General features: G+C 45.8%; 1 protein-coding gene across 1 annotated transcript; it reads right to left on the bottom strand.

The window, feature by feature from the left end:
• Nucleotides 1-27090, bottom strand: CALB2 (calbindin 2). Its single transcript, XM_081921837.1, has 11 exons — nucleotides 26894-27090; nucleotides 10620-10696; nucleotides 9690-9779; nucleotides 8259-8339; nucleotides 7124-7180; nucleotides 5477-5554; nucleotides 4188-4243; nucleotides 2818-2857; nucleotides 2373-2426; nucleotides 1837-1908; nucleotides 1-542 (listed from the first exon to the last, which is right to left on the bottom strand). Exons 1-11 carry the CDS (start codon nucleotides 26982-26984, stop codon nucleotides 426-428), a joined length of 813 nt encoding a protein of 270 aa, XP_081777963.1. The 5' UTR covers nucleotides 26985-27090; the 3' UTR covers nucleotides 1-425.
• Nucleotides 27091-27334: the final 244 nt, after the last annotated feature.

Genomic DNA, 27334 nt, shown 5'->3' with positions numbered 1-27334 from the left:
TAGCAGAAGATCAGTTTTATTTGTAAACTCTTCTTTGGTAATCAAGAAGACTTAGTGTGAAAAGAAAGCAAAAGATAAAAATTAAGAGCAAAAATAAAATACACTCCAGATCTGAGGATGTACAGGACACAAACTATGGTAACCAACACAGAGAGAGAAACAAGCAGGAAGAGGAAACTGATGGTTTGGATCAGAGCCCCTCTGGGAGAGGAGGCACCACCATCCGGCAGCAATTGTGTGCCCAAAGTCAGCAAGCAGATCAGCAAGCCAAGCCTTGCGGGGTCAAGTGGATTGCCCAGGTACAGGTTGGACAGTCGGCCTCCCGTTGCTCCTCGTGGTCTTTTTTCCCTTTTTCCTTTGCCTATGTGGTTGGTTGTGGCAGGGCGGGGGGCGGCGGGTTGAGTCGTGGAGGGAGCAGCTCATCTTTACAGAGGGGGCTCGCTGCAGAGAACGATCTCCAGTTCCTTGCGGTAAAGTTTCCCCCCATCGGACAGATTCATGATGCTCTTTCTGTAGTTGGTGAGCTGCTGGATGCCCATTTCCTGGCAAAGGGGAAAGAACAGGGGAGGGAGCAATGAAATTTCACGTGACTGGAGAGGGGAGCAAAGTTCAGAGCAAGGCTTTAGAGAACTGGAATGTCTAGCAAATGGCGTAGAATGGATGGCCATCTGTCATGGATACTTTAGCTGAGAATCCTGAATTGCAGGGGGTTGGACTAGATGACCCTTGGGGTCCCTTCCAGCTTTACAATTATATGATTCTATGAACTGTAGTGTTGAAAGGGGCCCAAAGGACCATCTAGTTTAACCTCCTGCAATCCAGGAATCATATAATGCACTTCTTAGCCTCCTTAGCCTCCTATTTTAATGTTAAAAAAAAACCAGGGTGGTCTGCTTATGGTCCCAAACAGTATTTGGGAAAGGGAATATGCAGAAAGGGAATTCTGTGGCGAGGCCCCCAGCTTTGATATCATCTCCCCCTTGAGGTAGGATTGTAACCCTCATCGCTGGTCTTCAGAGGGCAAATGAGGACTCTTTTATCCAGCCTTCTGTAGTTTATTTATGGGATTTTCACCCGCAGCAACAATATGTGAATGAATATTTTAATAACTTCTTAGTTTTGCATTAACACTTTTATTTTAGTTACTGTTTTATTGATGTCTGTGTTATGCAGTTCCTACCTGTTGTATATCGCCCCAAGCTGCTGTGGACGAAAGGTGATTTGTCTCAAAACACACAGAGACCAACACACACACCTAATATCATGAGCCCAGAACTCAACAATCATCCCTTTTTCACTCCTACAAAGCTGGATACAAAAAGTAAATGTTTAATAAAAGCTGAACGACAACTACACCAAAGTATCAAGTCTTACACTTAAAAATTCCAAGTGCTGACTATGGGGAATGAGAAGTTTTTCACATGCAGTTTTTAAGTGTATGAATTGTAAAACCAGAATTCTTCCCGAGGCTCCATTTTGAATTAAGCCTCCAATTGCTAGCAGTGCATTTGCACCAATAAGGAACGGGTACTAGATCCCTCAAGACAGGGTGCAACGGTGCAATCTTTCAGACATCGTTTTTGGGACAGATTTGCAAAGAAATTTTCTCACTTGATGTTTGTGCATCGGGCTATAATCTTCACAGTAAGTGCTTAGACCGTCCTCATAATGTGTGCTCTGGGATGAGAAGAGCCTGCCCCCACCCAATCTTGTGTGTTCTTCTCTCTCTCTCTCTCTCTCTCTCTCTCTCTCTCTCTCTCTCTCTCTCTCTCTCACACACACACACACACACACACACACACACACACACACACAAAAACCACCTTATGCACTCACTTTCTTGTTTTTCTCATAGAGATCTTTCAGAAGAGCATCTAATTCATTCTCATCAATGAAGCCGTTTCCATCCTGGATATTAATGGTAGGAGATAATAGAGAGAGATTAGGCTATTATTTTAACTCAAAAGATCAAGGCACATTATTCCCCACCCCTGAAAGTCTTCTCTTCCTTCACTTGTAATCTGCACCCACACCAGCCTTACTCTCCATCCCAGTTGTTTGAAAATTTTCTGCTTTATAGCTGCTTTCTTGTTTGCAACCCTGGAAATATAAGCATCATCAAAGGAAAACCTTACTTTATTCGAACAAAGTGGTCAACTTGGCAGACTTTAGAAACAATATCAGCTGGATGATATTCTTCACACGCCTACTCATTGCCCCCAAGGAGAACAGACCAAGCAGAGGCTCCTTTGGGCCAGAAGAGAGTTCCATGCATGGCCAGCCCAAGACATTTTGGCACCTGAGGTGAGCCACAAAATGGGGCTCCCCCCTGGCCAGGGAAGAAGGGGTGAGTGAAGATCTAGATATTGTACCTTGTCATAAAATGCAAAGATAGCATTGAATTCGTCGGAATCTAGCTTCATTCCCTGAATAAATGAGAAGGAGAAATGGATTAAGACAGGGGTCAGCAAACTTTTTCAGTAGGGGGCTGGTCCACTGTCTCTCAGACCTTGTGGGGGGCTGGACTATATTATTTGGGGGGGAAATGAACCCATTCCTATGCCCCACAAATAACCCAGAGATGCATTTTAAATAAAAGCACACATTCTACTCATGTAAAAATACCAGGCAGGCCCCACAAATAACCCAGAGATGAATTTTAAATAAAAGGACACATTCTACCCATGTAAAAACACGTTGATTCTAAAACTGTCTGCGGGCCAGATCCGGCCCCCATGCCTTAGTTTGCCTACCCATGGATTAAGATAAGCAGGAGGAAAGTAACCCCACCAACATCCCACCACCACTTTTTTTTACCTGAAACTTCAGAAGGAAGTTCTCTTGCACAGGCAATAGTCTGCAACATGAATGGGATAATGTCAGACAAAAGAAGGTACAGCATGACTTTTGCCAGGAAGGGATCAACACCACATCTGAATAGGTGGGTTTTGTCTGTCAGTTCCAGATGTATTTTGCTTGAGGCAAACTTTTAGATGGAATGTGGATTTCTGGAGCTGGGATGATAGTTGGAAACTGGACCATGCCTTACTGGGATTGGAGACATTTGCCTTAGAAGTCCTTTTGAAACATGGTCATCTTACAGGGACAAGTGGCAAGAAACCCCTCTGCTCAAGATGTGGGTTAAATGGGTGTGACTGTGAGGTAGGTGAGGCTGTGGGACAAATTTAACTGGACCAATGTCACCCAGCATGTGTCAGTGTTTGTAAAAAGCAAAAAAAAAAAAAAAAAAAAAAAAAGAGAGAGAGAGAGAGAGAGAGAGAGAGAGAGAGGAAAGGGTTCTGACCTCCCTTTGTCTCTTCAGCCTGGTCCTTGGACCCTTGTCTGCACAAAAGAGTCCATGAGAATATCCTTGCAGATTTTTATTCTTAAAAGTCTTTGTGCAAAACACGGCTGAATAACTATACACACCAGCACCAACCAACCCAAACACCAGCCTCAGCACAAACTAACATTTCTCACTTTATATATACAACCTGCTGCAGGCCGTTGAGTCATGCTGACCCAGCTTTATTCGCATTAAAGAAACAGTGGCCATTTTAGCCATGACAGCATGCTTTGTGGGTGAGTCAGGATTCGAACTCTGGTCTCCTGGATCTTAGTCTGACACACTAACCACTATTCCACACTGGTCCAGCCTTGCATAACCCGGAAAATGCCTACCACTCCATTTTTTTGGACTGCAGCCCCCATTGGCTGTGCTGGCTGAGGGTGAGGAGAGCTGTAGTAGTCCAAAATGGCGGGAAAGCATCAGGTTGGGGATTACTCAGGAAGAAACTCAACTATTCACACTGGAAGGGTACATTGGAGATTGCACCCCGAGAAAAAGAGATTCTACACTTATATTATTTCTGCCATATGGAGGGGTGTGGGGAGGTCTGAGGGCATGAGAGCATTGTTTAGGAAGGGCAGGAGCAGTAAACCCTCAGACAAAATCAGAGTTTTCCCTGCCAGAAAAGTGACAACCAAAGAAATATGTTTGGCTTTTTGAGGCTTATAACAATGTGATGGATCAATGGACTCCCTTGGAAAGTGGTGGATTCCCATTCACTAGAGATTTTTAAACAGAAGTTGGATGGCCATCCATCAGCTGTGATTCCTGCATTTCAGGGGGTGACCGAGATGACCCTTGGGATCCCCTCCAACCCTATAGATTCTATGAATCTTACCGTGACATCTCCGACAGGCAGAGCTTCCCATCCCCATTCAAGTCAAACATTCGCAGCTGTGGAGTCAGAAAGCGACAGTCTGTGAGTGGCTCCTAAGTTAAAGGTTTGGGCTGCAACAAGACACTCCTAATGATAGTAACTATAATTTTATTATTTATATGCCACCCATCTGATTGGGTTGTCCCAGCCATTCTGGGCAGTGGTGGAGGAAGCCGCTCGGGTGCCTGGGGTGCACCTGTAGGAGCGGGGCGAAGGCAGGGGGCACCACAGGGCCTCCAGAGTCTGCCTGCCACTCAGCTGGGGGGGGGGTGAGGCAGCGGGCAGACCATTTGGGCAGCATGGAGCCTACGCGCACCCAAGCCACCACATCTCTCCCACGAGAGATGCGTGGCTTGGGCGTGCTGCAGGCCCCGCAGTGTGTGCTGCCCGGCATTTCGTCACCCCCCTCAGTGGTGACACCCAGGGCAGACTGCACCCACTGCACCCCCTTCCTCTCCCCCTGACTCTGGGTGGCTCCTACCAGGTAGCCTCTTTTCATTGCCCCTCTGTAATGCAATGTGAAGTGAAGTATATTCATATTACCACCTTAAAGTGCAGTGAAGTTGCATTTCAGAGCACCTTCTCCTTTAGCTGTTCACATCAGCACAGCTTCATTTGTGTCAGACTTGTTTCTGTTTGTGTACACACTAATGGGCATTGACAGGGCAGGAATGTCTCTACCCCATGCAAAGGTGTTTTTGCACCTTGGCTGCGGCTCAAGGACCCCAGTCAGTATGAAGCTGTTTGCGAAACAATGGCATCAAACAGTAGGATTTTATAATGAAGGACAGAATACACATGCATTTGGGATAACGACCACGGATTAAAAACCCAGAACTGGATCTGCTGGGAGTGCACAGTCAACCGGCGTGTGAACACAGTCTCTGCTGAAATCGGCAGAGGTAGCACAGCAGTCCCTGAAGAAGCCTACTTGCTTCCTCTTCTCCAGATTCCCTTGGAAAAAAGAAAACAGAAGACACTTCTGGTGTCTTTGGAAAAACAAAACTAACTGGCCAAGGTTAGGAGTTGTAGTCTAAAACATCTGGAGGGCACCAGGTTGAAGAAAGCTGATGTGGACTGCAGCCAGAGAGGGCACTTTGAAAGCCTAACTAATTAGTTGTGGCAGGAGCTTTTGGGGGATACAGCCTATGGGGGACAGAGGAAGCCTGCAGGCGGTTCTGGAGTTGAGCAACGGACCTCCCCACCCCCACAGGAGCCCTTCCTACTCCCAGGGGGCTTCTTGCACTTACGATGGTCTGTGTATATTCTTGCAGCTTTGGTTCATCGTAGGGCCGGTTGGCTTTTTCAAGCAAGTCCGAAAGAAATCCCTACAAAAAGAGAAGGCATGAGAAGGCGCAGATTGATTTACAGCCCCATTGTAAACATGCCCACTCAGAACTAAGCTCAGCCATAAACTCAACAGGCCTTGATGTCCTAGAAGCAAGCACAGAAATGCAGAAAAAATGAGGCATCCTGGGGAGGACTCATCTGTTGCTGAAAAAGGCAGCTACAACTCTCCTTCCTGCATAAACACCACCACCACTGACCCCAGTCCCCCGTGACACTGTAGGGGAAGCAGGCAAAGAGAATCCCACCACAGTAAGGCCAGACAACTCCTAGCAGGACATTACAGTAAGAAGTGGAATGAGCTGTGCATAAAAGCTGCAGCGCTGCCTTTTAACAAGAGACTCTTCCATTGACCAAAACTGGCTTCTGTTTGGTTTAGTGTCTTGATTTGTAAAATGGGGGTAAGAGGCAAATGCTGTGGCGACAATAAAGAGCAAGAAGCATTTGCACACGAGAAGTGCTCTAGAAACTGTAAATAAGTGTGCAACATGCCTTTCATAGAACTGTAGAGTTGGAAGGGACGCCACAGGCAGGGGGTGGCTTTTGTAGAGGGTCAGAGAAACCTATGGAGGAGGAGGAGGAGGAGGAGGAGGAGGAGGAGGAGGAGGAGGAGGAGGAGGAGGAGATCAGTGGCTACTACCCACTAAGGCTATTTTCTTCCTCCATGGTTGGAAGCAGTATGCATCTGAATGTCAGATGCTGGGAATCACAAGCAGGGAGAGAGCTGCTGCTGTGCTCAGGTCTGGCTGGTGGGCTTCCTATTGAAGCATCTGGCTGGCCATGGTAGGAGCAGCATGCCAGACTAGAGGGGGGCACTTTGGCCTGATCCAGCTGCCTGATCCTTTCTTTTGTCCTTGGAGTTCCCTATGAGGAGGAGCTCCACTCCCCTCCAGTCCTTCAGTCCACAGCAAAGAGATGCTGCAGAGTCTACACCTCTTGCCTGCTCCATGCAGAGATTTGGATGCAGCTGGGGAAACACGTAAGAGCATGGCAACGTGATGGATAGGGAGGCCATTTTCAGCACAAACAAAATATGTGGTTGCCACTGTTTGGATCCTTGTTGAAGCCGCCTCTTAGTGCCGCTGCTCTTCCTCCCACTCCGCCATGCCTCAAGTGCTAAGGACAACAGCAGTATCAGAGCCGTGATCAATGGATGCTTTGTGAAGAGCAGGGGAGGGGGGGGGTCGTTGTTATAGAATAGTGGTTCAAAGAGTGAATTGCCAGCCACAAAATACCCGGGAGAGTCAAATCTCACTTCATCATTGTGCTTGCACAGGAAAGCCTCTCTCGACCTCAGCTCCCACCTATAATGTGGCCATCTTAACACCGGCCAACCCTACAAGGCTATTACAAAGAGTACTGAAAACCAAAGAGAAGTGCTTTGAAGATGCTGAGCACTGATATTGCACAGAGGCTATTTGTGCATTAGAAAATGTGTGTGTGTGCATGCAAGTATGTAATTGGCATTAACTTTTAAAAGATGTTTATCCCTGTGAGCCATATTGCATCTGGTTCTATCTTCTCCTAGCCCTGACCTCAGCTCAGCCCACCTTGAGCTCATTGGCTTCGATGTAGCCACTGCGATCGGTATCATACTTCCGCCAAGCCTGCAATGGAAAGAGCACAGATTTGTCACAACAATTGCATTTATATTGATTTTTATACATTTTGGGATTTATAACCCACCTTCTCACAAAATGCCCCAAGGTGGCTAAGAACAGAAGCAGCTGCAGCACCAATAATGAAGAAAATAACAAATGAATCAGCAGATTAGGAAAAAGCAATAATGAGCCGGCAACTGAAAATCCATCAGAGAGCAGTTCAATCAATTAAGAAATGGTCTTTGGAGCCATCCTGTGTCACAGAGCAACCGCTTTCCAAATATTCAGTATCAGTGGGAAAAGATTCTCAATATTGTTTTCATCTGGAGAAAGGCCAGCACAGTGGAAAACGCTGTGTCAAGGGTTCACCTTCATTATTGAAAGAATGAATATTTTAAGCACAAATTATTATAAGCAGATCAATTTTAATATTTAATTGCCTGTGCCTGTCACACAACTTAATTTGCCCATTAGCTAACAACAGATGGACTCCAGTTTCATTTCCCAACACGGTATTCATTTCCTATTATTCATTTTAATTGCTTGGATGGATCGCTGTTTCACAGCTGTTGGATGTATGTCTCAAGATGACGACATATCAGTAGCATTTTTATTTATTTATGTGCCTCTAGGGCAGACAGCACCTATTTGCTTCCAGGGAGAAGTTGCCCAATGCCAACCTTACGACAGCCCTGCTGGCCTGGCCTCCTCTGCTTCACTAAGTGGCCGTAGCCCTGTAGCAAAAGTTCTGGGGCGAACAGGCTGGCCCGTTTCCAGTTGGTGCCTATCTCAGAGCTGAAATCCTGTAACTTTTCATATGACAAATGTTATTGTGTATTTTTTGTCCTGCTCTCGGTGTTCTGCAGTGCAAGAGGGCCTTTCCAGATGGCAATAATGTAATAACACTGGGGAAGCAACACAGAATAACTAACAAAGCAGACTGATGTGGATGGCCCAGTACAAATCCACTACCAATCACTCTTACAGCATCAACAGCATCTTGCAAAATTCACCTGCTAAGAACAAAACCCACCACAGTCTGGAGGAGCCCCAAATGAGATAGCAGGAGCCAAGTTCTTCTTACCTCCATGAATTCGGCACTGGAGCCAACGTGCTGCCGGAAACAGAGCAAGAAGTTCTCCTCTGTGGGCAAAATCTGTGCCAGCTGGGTGGGGGAGGAGAAAGAGACAGGAAATGCATGTCAGAAACTGACTGAGAGCAGTGCAGACGATATCAACAACAACAACAACTGCTTAAAAGTATGTTCCTGGTCTCATTTCCCCTGACCTGTCTTGCCATTTTTCTAGGAAAGAATATAGGGAGAAGTTCAACTTGGACAGTTTTGGAGCAAGCCCACTTTAGATCACTGAAGTGAACTGCTGGGATGCCAAAGGACTCCTGGTCACAGGGTAAAATGACTGGTATTAGAACACCATAATCCAGATTAGGGAAGCTGCTGAGAAATATGCTCAGGAGGATTCCTCAGAACAACCAAGGGCCAAACTAGATATAATGTTCATTGTATGAATGTACTTAACACACACATTTTTGTTATTTATGTAGCAGCTGCTGGGAAGCTTGAACAGCCTCTGGAGGGAAACACTTAGGGATACAGCACCTGCATGGCCTGCAGAAGGTCCCGTATTCAAATTCCGGTGGCATCTCTAGGTGGGACTGGGAATATCCCCTCTGATTCACCCTGGAAAGCCATGGTGGCCGCTTGGTATTATGCTAGATGGACTTCCTCCGGCTCTTGCTGCCTGCTGTTCTGCATTCTCCGAGGCTTTAGTACAGCCTTCCCCAAGCTGGTGCCCTCCAGATGTCTTGGACTACAACTCCTGCCAGTCCCAGCCATTGGATCCTGGGACTTAGGGGAGCATAACCATGCTGATGAGGACTGATAGTTGTGGCTCAGAACCACTGGAAGGCACCAGCTTGGAAAAGGCAGCTCTAGCAGGGCTGAGGCAAACAGCAACAACAGTGTGGAGATCAGCCACCTCCTCTTGCCCTCCTGAGGAAAGGTGAGGATTGGGCCCAGAGAGTAAGAGAAGAAGAAGAAGAGTTTGGATTTGATATCCCACTTTATCACTACCCGAAGGAGTCTCAAAGCGGCTAACATTCTCCTTTCCCTTCCTCCCCCACAACAAACACTCTGTGAGGTGAGTGGGGCTGAGAGACTTCAGCAAAGTGTGACTAGCCCAAGGTCACCCAGCAGCTGCATGTGGGGGAGCGGAGACTTGAACCCGGTCCCCCAGATTATGAGTCTATCGCTCTTAACCACTACACCACACACAAGAGCGGCAAGGAGGCATGGCAGTGTCAAGAGGGGCAATTTTCTCCCTGTCAGGAGATCTGCAGCATTTCCCCTTTGCTGAGTTTGTCCCTGCCTGCATATAGGCAGACTCAGAGCAGTCATCATGCAGAGAGGGGCAAGCATTCTGCCGAATGCCCAGGCTCACACCCTCTTCAGGGCAGGGGGCTTCTGGACTTCTGCAGGGGGTGTCACACAGCTCACCTCAGACATTTCAATTTTCCCATCGGCGTTCTTGTCGTATTTCCGCATGAACTCCTGCATCTTCTCTGCAACATTGACATTTTTCGATTCCTGAGAAAAGAGGGAGAACGGCTCACTCCTCTGATGCAGGCTCAGCTTGGTGGGTGGGGAGAAACAAAGCCACTTCTGGGCTCTGCCCTGTGCCTAGACCAGCAGGCAAGCTGCATTTCGAGGAGAAATGGCATTTGGGATCCATAAAGGTAAAGGTATCCCTGACCGTTAGGTGCAGTCGCGGACGACTCTGGGGTTGCGGCGCTCATCTTGTTCTATAGGCCGAGGGAGCCAGCGTTTGCCCTCAGACAACTTCTGGGTTATGTGGCGAACCAGAGCAGCACACAGAAATGCCGTTTACCTTCCCACCAGAGTGGCACCTATTTATCTACTTGCACTTTTACGTGCTTTCAAACTGCTAGGTTGGCAGGAGCAGAGACCGAGCAACAGGAACTCACCCCATCGTGGAGATTTGAACCGTCAACCTTCTGATCATCAAGCCCAAGGCTCAGTGGTTTAGATCACAGCGCCACCCGCGTCCCACTTGAGATCCATACACCTCCCCATGGAGTGCAGCCCCGTCCCTGGCAGGCTTTGCTTTTAAAATCCCCAAAACATAGATGGAACAGAAGTTGTCACTCAGAAACACCTCTGGGGGCCACAGGTTCCCCCAACCTTTGCAATAAAGCAACAGTGTTGAATAATAAGAATATGACATTTTGATTAACCCAAAGGCAAATATTACAGCAATGCAAACTTTAAAACCCAGTTTAGCCCTTTCTTTTAGGGGTCAAGCTAGATGCTTACTTCCAAGTAAATGGGCACAGGACAGCCTAAGCTGAAAACAGGAATAGAAGCAGAAGTTAATGGATGGGAGAAAGAAAATGCACAGGTCATTACCATTCCTGCTCCCTTCCTGGCGCTCTCTAGCTCTTGGAAGAAGCTTTCCAGTTCTTTGCCTTCAATGTAGCCGTTTCCTGAAAGAAGCACAAAGGGAGCAATAAGGAGCATCCGAAGCTGGAGAAAAGGATAGCAGAGGGCATCTCTCATCTTGCTTTGAGTAACAAATGAACGTGGCCTGTGCTACCCTTTCATCCAGCCATGCCTTCACCTCCCCACCAAGGATGTTTCCACACTGACACGCCAGGCCAGGCTCTGTACACACCAGTGTCCATGCACACATGCGTGCCACAGATCAGAGTCTTCCATGTGTACTTTTGTGCACATTCATTTACGCATGTGAGCTTCCAGTTGAACTGTGCCTCAGTTTTTCCTATCCACACTAGTGGGTCGTGCTTGATGGGGTATGTTGCCCCCTCCCCTCAATTAGTACTTCCTCTGCCTGAGTTCTGGAAGTTTGAGGTTCATTGAGGGCATGCCTAGAGGCATTAGTTTTCTGGGGGGCACAATTATTTTATTTTTTTGAGATACAAGTTTTCTGCCAGACTTGCACAAAACAGCAGGCTAATCAAGATACAAACATGTACTGCTGTTCATGTCAAGAAAAACACACCTTCACAAAGCCAGAAAAACAGCCCCTCCCTCGCTTTAGCGGCACCATTTCACAGCCCTGAAATTTTACAGCAAAATGCCAAAAACAAGACAAAAAGCTTTCCAACATTGGAAATGTAAAATACATAACCATATATTTACTGTCAAAACCAGTTGGTCACTGCAGAATAATTATTTAAAAATTAGTATTAGTATTAGTTTCTTGCCAAGTGACATCAGTGACACCTAAGTAAGCCCTGCATAATTGTTTTATAATTTAGGATTGGAGGGAGAAAGGGAGAGATTAACAACAAAATCCTAGATCTACTCAAAAGTACAGCAGAATCCTAATCATGTCTGCTCAAAAGTAAATCCTGTTGAATCTAATGGTGTTTACTCCCAGGTAAATAGGATGAGGATTGCAGCCTTACTCCCAGAAAAGTTAATATAGGATGCCAGGACTAGATTCAAAACAGGCTATGAAATAGACAAATAAACTGCCCTATTCAGCAGCCCAGGAAAAATTGAACTTGTATAGCTCATTATGTTTAGAAGAAGAAGAAAAAATCAACACATTTTAATGGCATCATAAGCTGCATTTACACTTTTATATTTCTCTTCAAAAAACATGATTGCAAATAAGAAAACACACACACACATTAAAAAGCTGTGTGTACATTTTTGTTATCACCACCACAGAAATTGTTAAATCTTTGTCCCTACCAAGATGCTGCCTATATGTGTTCTTTGATTTTCTGGAGCTCCTACTGGATGTACAGAGAGAGAACAGTGGGAGGGCAGGCACATGTGGTGCCACTGCTGAAAGCCAAAAACTCACTCAACGCCCATGATGTGTGCACCCGCTTCCCCATTACGTATATGCAGTATCTGGGCAGCAAGGAGACAGAAGCAGGAACAGGCAGCTCTAAGATTTCCTAGCTCCTCCTGGTGATGTCCAAAAAGGTCACTTGCCATTCATTGGCTAGAACCCTGCAAAGTAGAGTCCACCGAAAAGGCCTCAGGTGACAGGATTCACAGGAGCAGCAGATTATTATTTGTATTATAATTATTGAATTTATATACCGCCCTATACCTAGAGGTCTCAGGGCGGTTCACAGTAGCTCAGTTCACAGTAATTGTGACACAGGAGTGGAGGTGTTAATGGATTGGCTCATATCTTCTGATCTAGAGAATGGAGGAAGTTACTTAAAAAAAAAAATCAAAGCTAAGCAACCAGGGTCTCAGCTGGCCTTGAGGCCCCCCCAAATCTGACCCTTTCTGCCCTGTTGGTAGCCCTGATGGCACACAGCAAAATGTCAACACACATGTAAAAACCCCCAAAACAAACCACCCAAACAATGCTCTTTCATATGTCCGCAGCTGAGTAACAAGCAATTATATGTTGGATTTTTTTTTGCTTACCAATTTGTCTGCTAATCAGGAAAACTTGGCACATTTGTAAGACACTGAGGCCAAACACACCCACACCCTTTTGGATCTGCCATGACTTGGATATCAAGAATTCTGCAGTTGTGTCATATAAATTTGTAGAATAAAGGTAAAGGGACCCCTGACCATTAGGTCCAGTCGTGACCAACTCTGGGGTTGCGGCGCTCATCTCGCTTTACTGGCTGAGGGAGCCGGCGTACAGCTTCCCAGTCATGTGGCCAGCATGACTAAGCCGCTTCTGGTGAACCAGAGCAGTGCACGGAAACGCCGTTTACTTTCCTGCCGGAGCGGTACCTATTTATCTACTTGTACTTTGATGTGCTTTCGAACTGCTAGGTTGGCAGGAGCTGGGACCGAGCAATGGGAGCTCACCCTGTCGCGGGGATTCGAACCACCAACCTTCTGATCGGCAAGTCCTAGGCTCTGTGGTTTAGCCCACAGCGTCACCAGCACCCCCAGTTTGTAGAATTCATTTCAGTTATTGCAACCTGAGGATGTGGACCAGGTGCTTGGAGGAGAGTGTAGCCTCCCATATGCCCGCTGGACCCTGGATCCTTCATGGCTGGCAACATTTAAGCCGAGAGAGACTGACCAAGAATTGACAGTGCGGCCCAATATAAATTCATTTAAATACAGAAATCACCACCTTTTATGCAGCACAGTATTTCATCTGTTTCAGCAGAACTATGAATCCACACCTGACTCCCAGTGAGAGGCCAGATTCTCCAGTAAGGAACTGAGGTACAACCCCCCCCCCCACTCCTAGCTGACAATGAATGAATTTGGGAGGAGCTGGTTTGGTCACCATCAAGCAGCTTGTCCAATTAGCTGCTAATTTCTGTCTCAATGGCTGACATATCTGTCTGCTCCCTGTGTTGCAAACGCTCTGCCAATAGAAAGCTGGCTCAGCAGGCCAAAGGCTTTCTAATTCCCTCTTTCCTCTATGAAAGTTTCCGCCTTTCTGACTTGAACATTTCTCTTTTGTGCTTTTCTTTGAGTACACTTTCAAATATTGTTTAAAATAATTTAATGGTAGCGGCTCAAATATCAAAGAATTAAAAGGAAAGGCATGGTTATACCTACTGGGCCTCATTCTGCAGGGAGTCCAAAAAATTCTGGTTTTCATATGGCATCCCTTAAAAATCATTTGGACGAGGAGTTTTCAAAGCAGCAGAAAACTCTTTCATATAGCAACAAGCTGCCCAGCAAAGCCTTTATTAAATGGCACAGAGCTCACTCTGATTTCTCCACAGTTGCTGCTTCTGGCTTGGCAAGCTTCTCTTTGAAGGACAGAGGCCCTCTTCACTTCTTATCTTGAATGAGACTAAGGACATTCCAGGTAACAATGGCTTAGTCTAGATTGTTAAAGTCTCTTCCTTAGGGTCTACCTACCCGGTTGCAGTCAGTTTTACAAACCTCTCTATTGTTAAACCTTTCGGTTAACTGTGGAAAATACGCGACAAACCTTCACTCTAACAATAACCCTGTGAGGGAAGTTGCTAAGGAACCCATTTTAAGAAAGGGGAACTGAGACAGCTTGCTTGAAGCCACCTCAGAATCTGCAGCTCAGTGGCTACTTGAACCCAGGTATGGCAGATGCACATGCAACACCACAGCTGTGTGCATGGAGTTGTTGCAAGTCAACCAATCCGTGTGAAAAGCTTCAGTCATTAAGAAGGTCTGAAAACACTCTTTCTGATTTGGAGGTATTTAAAGCAGGGTAAGAAGAAGATGTGGGTGGCGCTGTGGTCTAAACCACAGAGCCTAGGAGTTGCCGATCAGAAGGTCGGCAGTTCGAATCCCCGTGATGGGGTGAGCTCCCGTTGCTCAGTCCCTGCCAACTTAGCAGTTCGAAAGCACACCAGTGCAAGTAGATAAATAGGTACTGCTCCGGCGGGAAGGTAAACGGCGTTTCCGTGCGCTGCTCTGGTTCGCCAGAAGTGGCTTAGTCATGCTGGCCACATGACCCGGAAGCTGTACGCCGGCTCCCTCAGCCAGTAAAGCGAGATGAGCACCGCAACCCCAGAGTCGTCCGCGACTGGACCTAACAGTCAGGGGTCCCTTTACCTTTTAAGAAGAAGAACAGCTAAACATCTGTAACCCGCAAAGGTATCACAAGAAGCAATTGATTATGAATTGGTTAGATTATTCCCTTTCACGATATAGAACATAAGAGCCTGCTGGATCAGGCCAATGGCCTATGGGGAAACCGGCAAGCAGAACTTGAATATTCCAAGCATTACTGCCTCCGACCATGGAGGCAGAGCATAACCCTCATGCCCAAGGGTGTGGGACGGGCTCGTGAATCTTTAATAGGCACACTGAAGAGTGGAATTTGGCTGAATCCTCCAGCAGTGAGAAGGAGTGTCTGTGGAGGCTCCGTCTTCTACAGAGCTACACTTTGAACCCAGAATCTTGCTCTAGAAGGCCTGCAAGTGTCCCTTCCAACTCTGGGGACCCCAAGCAGGATGGAAATGAGTGTTCTGAAAAACATATTTTAATGGTATTTCTCATGAATAGACAGGGAGGCTTAATATGCATTTATTCATACTCCTAGAGAAGTCTCACCAAATTAGATCAGCTGAAGCAAGGCTCTTATAAGACCTGACTTACTAAAACAGTCAATGCATTTTTAAATTCCTCGCAAAAAGTTCTGCTACGCTAATGCCCTGCAGGCCATCCGGGGACCTGATTAGCCTCTCAAAAGAGGGTCTCATACAAGTCAGCCAGGAAGGCAGAAGGGCACATAATCTCTTCTGCACCATCAACACAAACTGTGATGGCTCCTTCCAATAGAGTGTCATTGGAGAACATTTTGGGAAGGTACCAAGCCTTCCTTCAATGTATTACCAGGTGCAGGATGGCTTTTCATGAGGTATTAGGGGAAACTTCAACACTAAAGTTTCATAATGTCAGACATGCACAGTTATCAACATTTATAAACAGAAGAGTCTGAATGTTCATTGTGTCTCTTTCTAAGCCTTTGGACTTCAGCCACCAGCTTCAAAGGATAAACAGCCTCAGACTGGAGAGCCAAAATTAGCCCTTTGGACTTCCCGTAGGCCACACAGCTGGTTCAGAGCCCCAAGAGGCTTTCGGGAGCAAGATGGAAAGCAGAGAGAGCGAGAGAGAGCTGGATGCTTTCCTTGTACTGGTGACCTTACACCAGGCATAGGCAAACTCAGCCTGCTATATGTTTTGAGACTACAGTTCCCATCATCCCTGACCACTGGTCCTGTTAGCTAGGGATGATGGGAGTTGTAGTCCCAAAACATCTGGAAGGCCAAGTTTGCCTATGCCTGCCTTACACTCTGAATCCCTGGCAACCTCTCCCATGGCTTTTATGTGGGCATCCCTAGCTTATCTCACGATGGAGGTGTAAGGGTTCTAATTTGTTCTGCTTTCAGACTGTGGCTTGCTTTCATTAATAAAATCCTTAAGCATGTCTGTTTCCTTTAGGACTCAGAAGAGTGGTTGCCAGAGGATTTCACTGGACGCCTCCTGAGCATCCAATGGGAACACTACTAGCAGCCCTGCCATTAGGCTGATATACACTTTGTGACTCTCCAGTTCTTTGTAGGCATGTAGTCCTCGGAAAGGGCACCTTCACAAGATTTGCCTGGGAGTTAAAAAGCTGCCTATCACCCAAATATGCATCTGTGGTCCTTGAGATGTTGCAGTGTTACAGGACACGGTAGTATGAGAGGAGCTGGGATGGGTGGGGAGCATGGTTTTCTTTAATTCTCCCAATATCCTTGTGAACAATTTATTGTCCCCTCTCATAAATGCAACGCAGATCAAGTAATGAAAAGACGATCCTGATTATGCTGGGTAAATTGTCTTGTTCTTCTTCTTTTTGTTTTGTCTTGAGTTACCCATTAACTACCTAAAGACAGTTGTAATTAAGCGGTATATTAATTGTCAAAATAAAAGCGCAATTTGGCCAGCCCTGAACTCCCCTGGCACTCCTTCTTCCACCCTGACCTTTTCCAGCTGCGTATGGCACAAGAAATCAGCCTGCATAGGCAACTGCTGGGCCCCCTTTTCCCAGGTCCAGGAGAAGCAATGCAGCTGGCAGTGCTTCACCCATTTCTCCTGCAATGGGCACCTGGGTAGGCAGGAGGGCTGGCTGTTGCCTGTCCTGTCTGCCCAGTGGGCCGCCCAGTCATCATTCTGACTCCTGGGCTGAAATCCAATATCAGCATTCTATTTGGGAGTGCAGCGAGAAGGATAATAGATAGGCACAGCATTTTATAAAACCAAAATTGATAAGCTCCATCAATGCCATCATTCAGCCAGTAATAGATGAACTCTTGGAGGAGAGCCCATTCAAAATGGAGCCTGTAACAAAGGCAATAAATCAAAATAATGTGGTAGTTAATTATTCTTTTGCCTTGTTCTGGCCTGCTGCACAGCCGTAAACCTCAGCTTTTCAAAAATGCTGTCCTTGGCTCTGAATTGCAGTATAAACCAAGCTGAGATTTTATATGCAAACTTGAAATACATAGCACTTTTTAAATCCCTTACGCAAACCCCTTTACACATTAGAACTCTTATAATGCCTTGCAATTTCCAGGGCTTTTGTTGTTGATATCAGTATTGCAACTCTTCCTCCAAGGAGTTGAGTGGTGTATGAGGTTCTCTTTCTCTCACAACAATCCTGTGAGGTAGGTTAGGCTGCAAGAGATTCATGGCTAAGTGGCAGTTTGAACCAGGGTCTTCCCCCAGTCTGAGTCCAATTCTCTAACCGCCACCACAGAATGGGTTGTTGCATTGCCAGGAGTAGAGAATCTGCCCTGATATGCTTCTCCTTCCCAGCAGTCAACCTTGCTAGGCAAAGCAAACATAACTTCATTTCAGCATCTGCTTCACCTTGACTCCTACCAGATTTAGAGAGCTTCACCACAAACCACCTTACCTTCCTGTTGCCTGCCTGCATTTTTTTTAAACTATCTATGAAGAGTTTGGATAACTCAAAAGCCTTGCAGACTCTTTTGTGGACATTTTGATTGGTCCTACTAATGGCATCATCGAACTGTGGATTTTGGATTTTTTATTGTGGGCCAATCTATCTAACTGTGGAGATACAGGCTTTATTTTTTATTTTTTAAAGAAATACAGTGGTACCTCTGGTTACATACTTAATTCGTTCTGGAGGTCCGTTCTTAACCTGAAACTGTTCTTAAGCTAGGTGAAGTTCACCGCATGTACTTTGTTAAAGGAAAATATTATGAAAATGATGTATAGATGGTATTTGACTCCTGTAAAATTAGCAAAGATGTATCATAATTGTGATAATACATGTTGGAAATGTAAAGAAAAGGAAGGAACTTTCTTTCATATGTGGTGGACCTGCTCCAAGGTGAAAGACTTCTGGGAAAAGATTTATAATGAATTGAAAAAAATGTTGAAATATACATTTATAAAGAAACCAGAGGCCTTTCTTCTCGGAATAACAGGTTCGGAACTGCCCAAGAAAGATGTGAATCTATTTTTGTATGCCACAACCGTGGCTCGTATTTTGTTAGCTAAAAAGTGGAAAACTCAAAAATTACCAACAGTAGAACAATGGCAGATGAAGATGATGGATTTTATGGAGCTAGCCGATCTAACCGGAAGAGTCCGCAACCAGAAGGAGGAGAACACCACGAAGAATGGAAGAAATTCAATGATTATTTAGCTTAATTTGTTAAACTAAAATAACAGGAAATAGCGTCCAGATACTTAATGGGCTTAGGATTGTATTTATGTTAACTGATAAAATAATATGTTTAATACAAGAAGGAGAAGATTTAAGGATGTTAATGTTTAATGTTTAAAGGGTATTAAAATTGGGATTTGGAAAACTGTTATAAGGATATGCAATGAAATTTAACTAAGGGGAAGCGAGGAAGTCGTCCTACAAAGTAAATAACTGTTATTTTCAATAAGGTTATGATTTATGTTTGTTATGTTTTGTTTGTCGTTGATATTGTAAAAACCAATAAAATTTTTGGAAAAATATATATGAAACTGTTCTTAAGCTGAAGCACCACTTTAGCTAATGGGGCCTCCCGCGGCTGCTGCGCCACCGCTGCATGATTTCTGTTCTCATCCTGAAGCAAAGTTCTTAACCCGAGGTACTATTTCTGGGTTAGCAGAGTCTGTAACCTGAAGCGTCTGTAACCTGAAGCGTATGTAACCCGAGGTACCACTGTATATGTAAAATGCCTTTCAAATGTTTACTTGGATTTAACAAGAAATAGCACTTAAATAAACTGGGTTGTCTGTGGTCTGCTCCCCCATCAGTAGAAAACTGAATGTGTAACACACTCCCTTTTTAGATAGATGTGTCCCTGCACATTCTTCAGAATATCCTGAGGCAAAATGTGCTTTTGGCAGACTTGACAATATGGAAGAAACAGACACCTGCTGTTTGGTGTTTTGATAGACCAGCACTGAGGCCTGCTGTTGCTCAGATTGTGAACTATAGAGTGGGCAGTGGGGTGGGGTGGAAAGCGGAGGGGCCCCTGTGGCACTCCAGATATGGTTTGGCTCTCATCATCCCAGCCTACTGGCAATGCAGGCTGCAGGGGCTAATGGAAATTGGAGTCCAATGACTTCTGGAGGGCCACAGACAGAGGCTCTAGTGTTCTATTCTCCTCCATTTTGTTTTTCAACCCAAGGAGCCAGGGCAGGAAGAGGCTGTGTCTAAGCAGAAAGAGGGCAGGCAGGGAGAGGCAGCAGCTTCCCCCTCCCCCCTCTTGTTGTTTTCCAGTACAAAATATCCCCCCCCAAATCTTTTTCACCTGCACAATGAAAGTTTTAAGGCTCCCAACTAAATATATCACCAAACTATAAGCATGCAAAGGAAACAATGGGTTTCCAGTGCAATGTTTTCCTCGTGGCCGTACCTGGGGTGGGGGTTTTTGAGAGGGATTGGTGGCTATGAGGAGGCACTTACTCCTTCCTTAGCCCTGGCAGATCCCCTTGGCTATTTTAAAATGTCTCCCCTACCTCATTGGGTTCCAGAGCTGGAAGTGAGCCCAGCTGAGGGGTGGGGCTTTTGGGGGGAGATGTGGACTCAGTTGTAGGTTAGCTGAAGGGGAAAGGAATGAGTCTTCTTCCCTTTCCTGCCATATTCATTGTATTAATTTATTTTGAATATTTCTAGATTTCCCCCTCAGGGTAAAAGCCTCTCAATCCAATGCGGCCCACATACATATTTGAAAATATCAAAATGAAAACCATCCACTTATATTAACAAACTAAAATAGCCATCTAAAGGCATTAGGCAGCCCCAGCGGGCACACACGTACATCCCGTAAAATTTAAAACAATTGCAAGGAAGTCAAATGCTGTTTAAACAATAGGATGCTAAAAACTCAGCTTAACATTTCAGCTGAAAGCAGATGGAAGCAAGTGGGTTTTCAAGGTTGGTTCAAAAGTTAGTGACGATAGAGCCAGCCCTATATCCCTTCAGATGGGATTCCACAAGTATGGGGCCATCATCGACCAGCTCTACCATTAGGCAGAGTGAGGCAGCAGACCTCAGGCGGCAGATGCTGAGGGCCACGGTTCAGACAGGACTGCCAATGTCATGCAGTCTACCCAGCCACCCAAAAAGCCCTCAGGTGCAGAGGAAGACACTGTCCCACCAGTCAGTGTGGAAGCAATCCAGTTGGCATCTGCATGTAGAATAGATGCAGCATCTTGGCCTTAGGCAGCAAAATGTCTTGAGCTGGCCTTGGCACTCTATTTTGTCCAGTGTGAGTTTGGGACAAGATGCTTGCTGAGTCTATGCTCACATTGGCCCTAAGCAACTTTGTACACAGGGCCATCACGGGCTCTGGGAATCGCAGCAGTCCTGAAGATGAGTCCTGCTGGAAAGCCTGAGACGGGTGAGGCAAGTGTTTTCTTAAAGCAGGTGGCATTGTGTAATTGATCTCTGATGGGCCCCCGAGGGAGAACCTTTAATCAGGGGAGGTTTTACTGGCACATCCCTGTGGGGTGAGCAGCCAGTGAAAGAGTGTGGGATAGGGTGACACAGAACAAGCCTGCAAACAGGCCAGGTTAAGCCATGGCTTTGGAATGGAGAAAGTGTGAGCAATGAGAAGATGGAGGGCACTAGAAAGAGAACTTGAGTGTTCACAAGAGCAGTCGGAAACTAATAAACCACATTCACGCAACTTTGAGTGACACACAGTCAACATGGTTAAATTAATGTACCCCCACCTCCAACACTTGTTATATGCAAAGTAATTACAGTGGTACCTCGGGTTACAAACACTTTGGGTTACAAACTCTTCTAACCCAGAAGTAGTACCTCAGGTTAAGAACTTTACCTCAGGATGAGAACAGAAATTGTGTGTCGGTCAGTGGTGCGGCAACGGCAGCAGGAGGCCCCATTAACTAAAGTGGTACCTCAGGTTAAGAATGGTTTCAGGTTAAGAACGGACCTCCAGAACGAATTAAGTTCATAACCCGAGGTACCACTGTACTTTAACCCATGATTCTGGAGGCCTGCCTTACACATGAAGCAAAGTGAGTACCAGTTCAGAACACACAACTAGTTGCTACTTTTGCATGTGTCTTTATGAGCGTGGTGGGGAGGGGGGAACTTGCTGCAGATAGAAAACTAGTGTATCAGGGTTTGGCCTGCTGTGCTTGGCCTCTACATGTGGGAAATTACTCAGAAGTGCACTAATGAAAAGCAGGACTCTGCTCCCACTGTATTCCAAAGTTATGTGCAGTTTTCTAGCTTGTGAGTGGTTTGCCATCCTGCAGTTTGGTTGTGAGCACCACCCCCATCAAGTTTTGCTGATGCCATTCTTGCCCCTGGGTCATCCTGCATGCCTTTGAACCAAGGGGAAGACAAGGAGGAAGTAGCTGACCACCTGAAGGGGCTTCAGGAAGCACCAAGGTTGAAGCAGAACATAACTTGGTGAGAATCCACCATTATTAGGATCTCCAGATTTTGCATCCTCTGCGACATCAGCTGTTGATGCAAGGAAAATGTTGGTGATGCTTTGAGCACCCTGAGTATATTGTACATGGCTTGATTCATCAGAAAGATAGATAAGATAGAAATTGCAGGGGTCCTCCGATATAATAATGGGATTACTAAAGAGGGACAGTATAATTTCATACTGATGCCAAGTCCTTGGTTTCTGCTCTGATCATTGCAAGCAAGGTGATGTAACTGAAAAGCTGTGCTTAATGATAAGTTGCCAAAATGATTATATTAATAACAGGTTAGATCTCCTTAGCTCCCCTGGGAAGACCCCCCTCCACACATTGAATCACCCTCAAATTACACGGCAACAACATAGCATTTATGTCTGTGTATGTGTGTTTGTTTGCGGGGTGGGGGTGTCGTGTTTGTTTTTAAGCTGATCTTACTTGAATTGACAAAAGGTGTCTTGGTTGCATTCACCCTTTAGCAATGCATCCTGCTCAAATTTAGAAGGAGGCCAACCATGGTTGGAGGGGTGAGGAGGGGTACATAGGAATTACAGGGGCCAATCTGAAATGCAGTTCTTTTGGGCATTCCATCTTTCTCTCTCCCCCCCCCTTTCTTTCTCTTGTATTCCTCATACCTACCTTCTCCAACTTGGTGCTGTGCAGGAGTTCTGGACTGCAACAGCCATCCACCCCAGCCAGCACATCCATGTTCCCATCAGCCCCAGCCTCAGATGGTTGTGGGGCTGGTTGGGGCTGATGAGAACTGTGGTTGAAAAATCTTGGGGGCACCATCCTGGTGCCACAAGTAAAACTGCCTTGCAAATCTTACCAATAGGAGGGACTGGGAGGGACTCCAGCTTGCTCCTGCTTGCTTACCAGAAGTGAGGCAAGGCAAGGCCTGGCAACTCAATGAGATCAGGCTAGCACTGCTTAGACTGGCTTTTTCTTCCTTGGTGTGTCCTCCTTGGCCAGTGAGGTCAGCTGACCATGTTCAGGTTGGAAGGACAGTCTAGGGTGCCCTGAGTCCACTGAGCCTCATCTACCAGTTTTGCTGACAGGCTGAAGTCCTGGTGATACAGGAGGCAAGCTGCTGCGAAGTGGCTGCAGGAGACACCCTTGTTGCCTTACAGAAAGGCAAAGGGGATCTTGCTTTGCTGCCTCCTCTACCAATTAGGCATTTAGGATAATGCCCCACATGGCACTGCTTGGACAACAAGGTATATAATCCACAATGCTAACAAGGTCTAGCCATACTCAGACATTCTGTTCAGAGTGAGTGAGAATGAGTATGCTCTGCCTTGCCTGCCCCGCACCATCAATCATCCTTCATGAGCTGAAGGATAGTGCCTGAAGCAGGCAGCCTTTTTCTGTCAATGCAGCCTTTCTGCATGGTACAGAAATCAGGGAAGGAGGGAATTTACCCAAGGAGAGCAGGCTCCCCACTTCAAAAATTATCCCTCCAATACATGGGGGTAATGATGATGGGGTGGGGAGAGGTCCTCCCTCTCCTTCTTTAAGGTGCCTTAACAGGGCTATGCCTTGCTGCCTTTCAAGAGTGAGCCTTGTAGGATTATTGCCATGCTCCAGCTGCATCCCAGGGGTGGGATTGTGTTGCTGCTGGAAAGTCAGAATCCCCTGTGCCCTCAAAGAGAGAGCAAGGGAAGTCCTTCTTTTATTAAATGCATTTGATGGAGTGGCTCTTAATCTCACAGAAGGAGTAAGAGGTTGAGCTTTTTGAACAACGCAAGGAAATACGATCACAGCAGCTTAATCCAACTAACCAACCATACCTCCAGGGGTTAAGTGGGGAAGGTACAGGGGTCTTCCAAATGTGAGATTGCAAGAGAAACAGGTGGCCTTGTGAAGTTCAGTTGACAAATGCAAATTGGGTACCTGGTGCAAAATATTGCAGATGTCATGCGTTATCTAGAAAGGTTGCTGGAATTCAAGAGAGAGTCTGCAGTCATAGTACTGATGTTTTTGGGAAATGTGGTTCACAGTTAGCAAATTAAAGCCCAGGACACATGAAGGCAGCAATTTTTAAAATGTTACCTTTCCTGCCCACAGGGCCAAATAGACAGATAGAGCCACAAAGTCTTGAACACTTTGTGAACAGTCCTGGAATCAATTCTTGATGAAGAGTGATCTAGAAATATTTGAATCAATTGATTAACGTCTGGGTGGGATTATGGTCCCAAAGGGCTGCCTTTGAAAGTAATCTGGAAATTTCCTCTGGTCCAAAATAGGGCAGGCAAATTTGTTAACTAGGACTGCATGGCATGGTAATGTTACACCAGTGCTTTTTGCTCTGCTCTGTCTTCCAGTCCATTTCCGGGCCCAGTTCAAAGAGCCACCATTAATCCAGTAACCTTTAACAGTTGGGGACAAGGTGACCTGAAGGACTGTCTCTGCCATATATACTTACCTGGATATCAATATCTGCTGAGGTCCTTCTCAGGGTTTCCCCAACAAATAAGGTAATGAAGCTAGTTTATATGGAGAGGATCTCTGTGGTGACTTTCATTGCTTACAGAGCCCCCTTTTTATGTTTCCTGGGTTTTCAGTCTTAATATATTTTAGTGACATTCAGATCTTTGGTATATTCTTGGAGTTTTAAGACTGATGACATTTTGGTGCAGCTGTGAGCTCTGTCGTATTGATTTTGTATTTTGCTGGTAGTTTTCTGCTCTATTAGATTTTGTGGTGCTTTTATGGTTTTATTATCCGGCTTTATATTTATTTGCTTTAATTTTTAGTGGAAGCCTCCCAGAGAACATATGTTATTAGGCTGCCATAAATAAACTAAATAAAAGATGCCAGCATGCCTTCCTTCTTTAGGAGGGGCAACAAGGTCAGCTTCCTCCTTTTTTGAGAGCTTCCAGGCTGTTGCTATTTTGGGGTGGGATTCGGTTCACATACTGGCCAATTCAGGTTGTGCTTGGGAGAATGTCATGCAAAAAAACAAAACAAAACCGTTATCCCTGAAAAGATCAGACATTCTGAGATTCAGAAAGTGATGGGGAAATGGACCAGCAAGTGTAGACTAGCATTTGCTTGATGCACCATTGTCAGAATAAATGCTCATTAAATAGTCAACACTGCTTAATTTCCCTGCAAACAAATCAGGGTGAATAATCAATAAACAAGCCATCTGGAAGAGGACTTGCTCGGTGCACTTTAGCCACAATCCAGCAGTGAGTTATGTGAGCTTATCCCCAATCAGGTTCTGTAGGCTTAAGCTTGCCTCGCCCTGCAGGAGATCACGGACTCTGAGTGAGCTGAAAACACCACCCCGCTTTTCGCTCCTCTCCCGTCAGCATCTGCCCAAGGTGAAGGTTGCTCAGTTCCTTCTGACATACAGACTAGGATTTTTTGTTTCAGCTGCTTTGAGTTTCTGAGTTAGGGCTGGGAACCTCTTTTCTATCAGGGGCTGCATAACCTCAGAGGCAATCAGGTGGGGCGGAACTGCATGCTGACAGCTGAGGCCATGGTCAAAATTGGCTGGTGTTTACAGCCCTGCAGGATTACACAGTGCCCCCCTTTCTTTCTTTCTTACACACAGAGAGAGCAAGGAAAAGTGGGCCTGCAGTTCCTGGAGGGCCACTTGAAACTAAGCCGGGGGCTGCAGGTTGTCCCCCACTCTTCTAAGGAAAAGTGATATACAATTACAATAAAACTCCACCCCTGGATCCCTGCTCCTTGTTTGTCCTGAGGTTGCTGCAACCATGGAGAATCATAAAGTAGTCAAGCAGTCACAGAGACCGGTCCATTGTTAGGCAACTGGCCCACCCACCCACATGCTTCACCTTCCCAGCCCTTTGATCATCCACGCCATGCACAATATGCCACAGAAACTCATTGTTTTGAAAGCACATGCTCCACTTAAGTGGCTCCAGCAAGAAACCCACCCGGTAGCACACCACAGGGGAGCATCATGCACACCCTACCGCATACTGGGGTGTGCCTTCAGCCAGTTCATCTCAAAGGAAAGTCTTTTCCCTGTCACCGATGTGGCAATTGGTACAGTCAAAACATGCACATATACAGGGTGGGGGGGATTTAATTTATGAAAATTTTGGTTCATTTCATAGGACAAAAAAAGTCAGAAAAGGACCTGGTTAGATTTGTCCCTATGGCCCCAAACCATGTGAACCTCTTGCCTCCTGCAACAGTATCAGGGAGACTGTTTCACCCCTCCAGCTGAAATTCTTAAAGACCACCTTCTTCCAAGTTCTGCTTTTTCTATCCCATCATGGCTGGAAGAGGAGGCACAGCAAAGGGCTTAAAGAGTTTCAGGATATGCATGTATCCCCCTCTCCCACAAATAAAAACCTTTTTGGATCAGCGTTCTGGATAGCAGCCATCTCTTCCTGTGTTGTGTTAGATGTTAACAGACATCACCTCGGGCACCCAGTGGCTTACCTCATGTGAATTACTTGTAAGCGGTGCTTAGAGGCAGGTTTGCAGCTATCTAGAGTAAAATCCTGCTATGCTGTCTTGACACAGTGACTAGTGGGGAAAACATATTGTACACAGAATTCTCTGGAGCTCAGATCAAAGGTTTCTAAATGATAATGGACACCCGCAGGGGGTGTTATCAAGACATGGTCACAGGACCCTTTACAGTAAGGCAAATTCCCATCATACTGCAATCATTGCCCTTCTCTATAGGAGCACATGTTTAGCTGCACAGGCACAAGCCAACAGCAGAAGCCACCTCAACTCTTCCTAACATGGGACAGGATCTCTAACCAGACTTACTTATAGTGGCAAAAAGTTTATGAGCCTCCAAAATTTATGAAAATAAACACCAGGAAGTCTAAAACAGAAGAGTGAGACTATACTAGTCTAAAACATATTGAATTCTACCAAGTGAAACACTTTTCAACTTACCCACACCCATTGTGCCCACTCTCATCAGAAACATTTCCACTCCTCTCTGCTCACTCTTTGTCTTACTATTTCCAACTCTCATTTACTACTGCTAACAAAAGTGAACAATTTATAAAACGTAGACACTTAAAAACCAACAGCAACCCAACAGCAAAAAGAACAGGCAACAGAAACTACCTTTTCTGAATTCTGTCTTTAAAACCACCTTATTGCAGCCTTTTAAATAAAAATTCAGGCAAAGTAGAAAGAAACTTAGCATGCCTACTGATTAGCACTGGCCATTTTAAGCCACTGATCAATCTCCTCCAGCCACATGTTGGCACCAAGCAATAAAACATCAGTTGTCCCTAAAGGTTAAATGAACAGAAGTTTGTGTCCCTCTTTTCATTCTCACTGACCATCAGCATCATAATGTTTCCAGATGTCCAAGAACTGGGAGGCGGTCAGCTCTGCCAGGTGCAGATAAGGGGGCTGCTGCTTCCCTGCCATGAGCGAACTGGTCCTCAACCGCGTTGCTCTCTTGTCTGCGTTCAGCACCAGGAACTGTCCAGCTGCCTCTCCAGCTCTCTCGCTGCCCTCTCTGCCTTTATAAGCCTTTCAAAGCTTGCAGAAGGAGGCAACGTCCACTAGAGGGCACACAGGCTGTTGAGGAGAAGGCGGCGGCGGCAGCAAGGGAAAGTGTGTGTGTGTGTGTGTGTGTGTGTGTGTGTGAGAGAGAGAGAGAGAGAGAGAGAGAGAGAGAGAGAGAGAGAGAGAGAGACGTAGGTCTGTGCCAGTGTGTGTTCTAATCTGGAAGTTCTACAACCTAATGAAAGCAAAGTACTGGGGTGCATGACAGA

The sequence above is a fragment of the Podarcis melisellensis genome, assembly GCF_964234715.1.
Source record: "Podarcis melisellensis genome assembly, chromosome: 8".
Taxonomy (NCBI): Eukaryota; Metazoa; Chordata; class Lepidosauria; order Squamata; family Lacertidae; genus Podarcis; species Podarcis melisellensis.
This window is presented reverse-complemented; position numbering and strand designations above follow the sequence as displayed.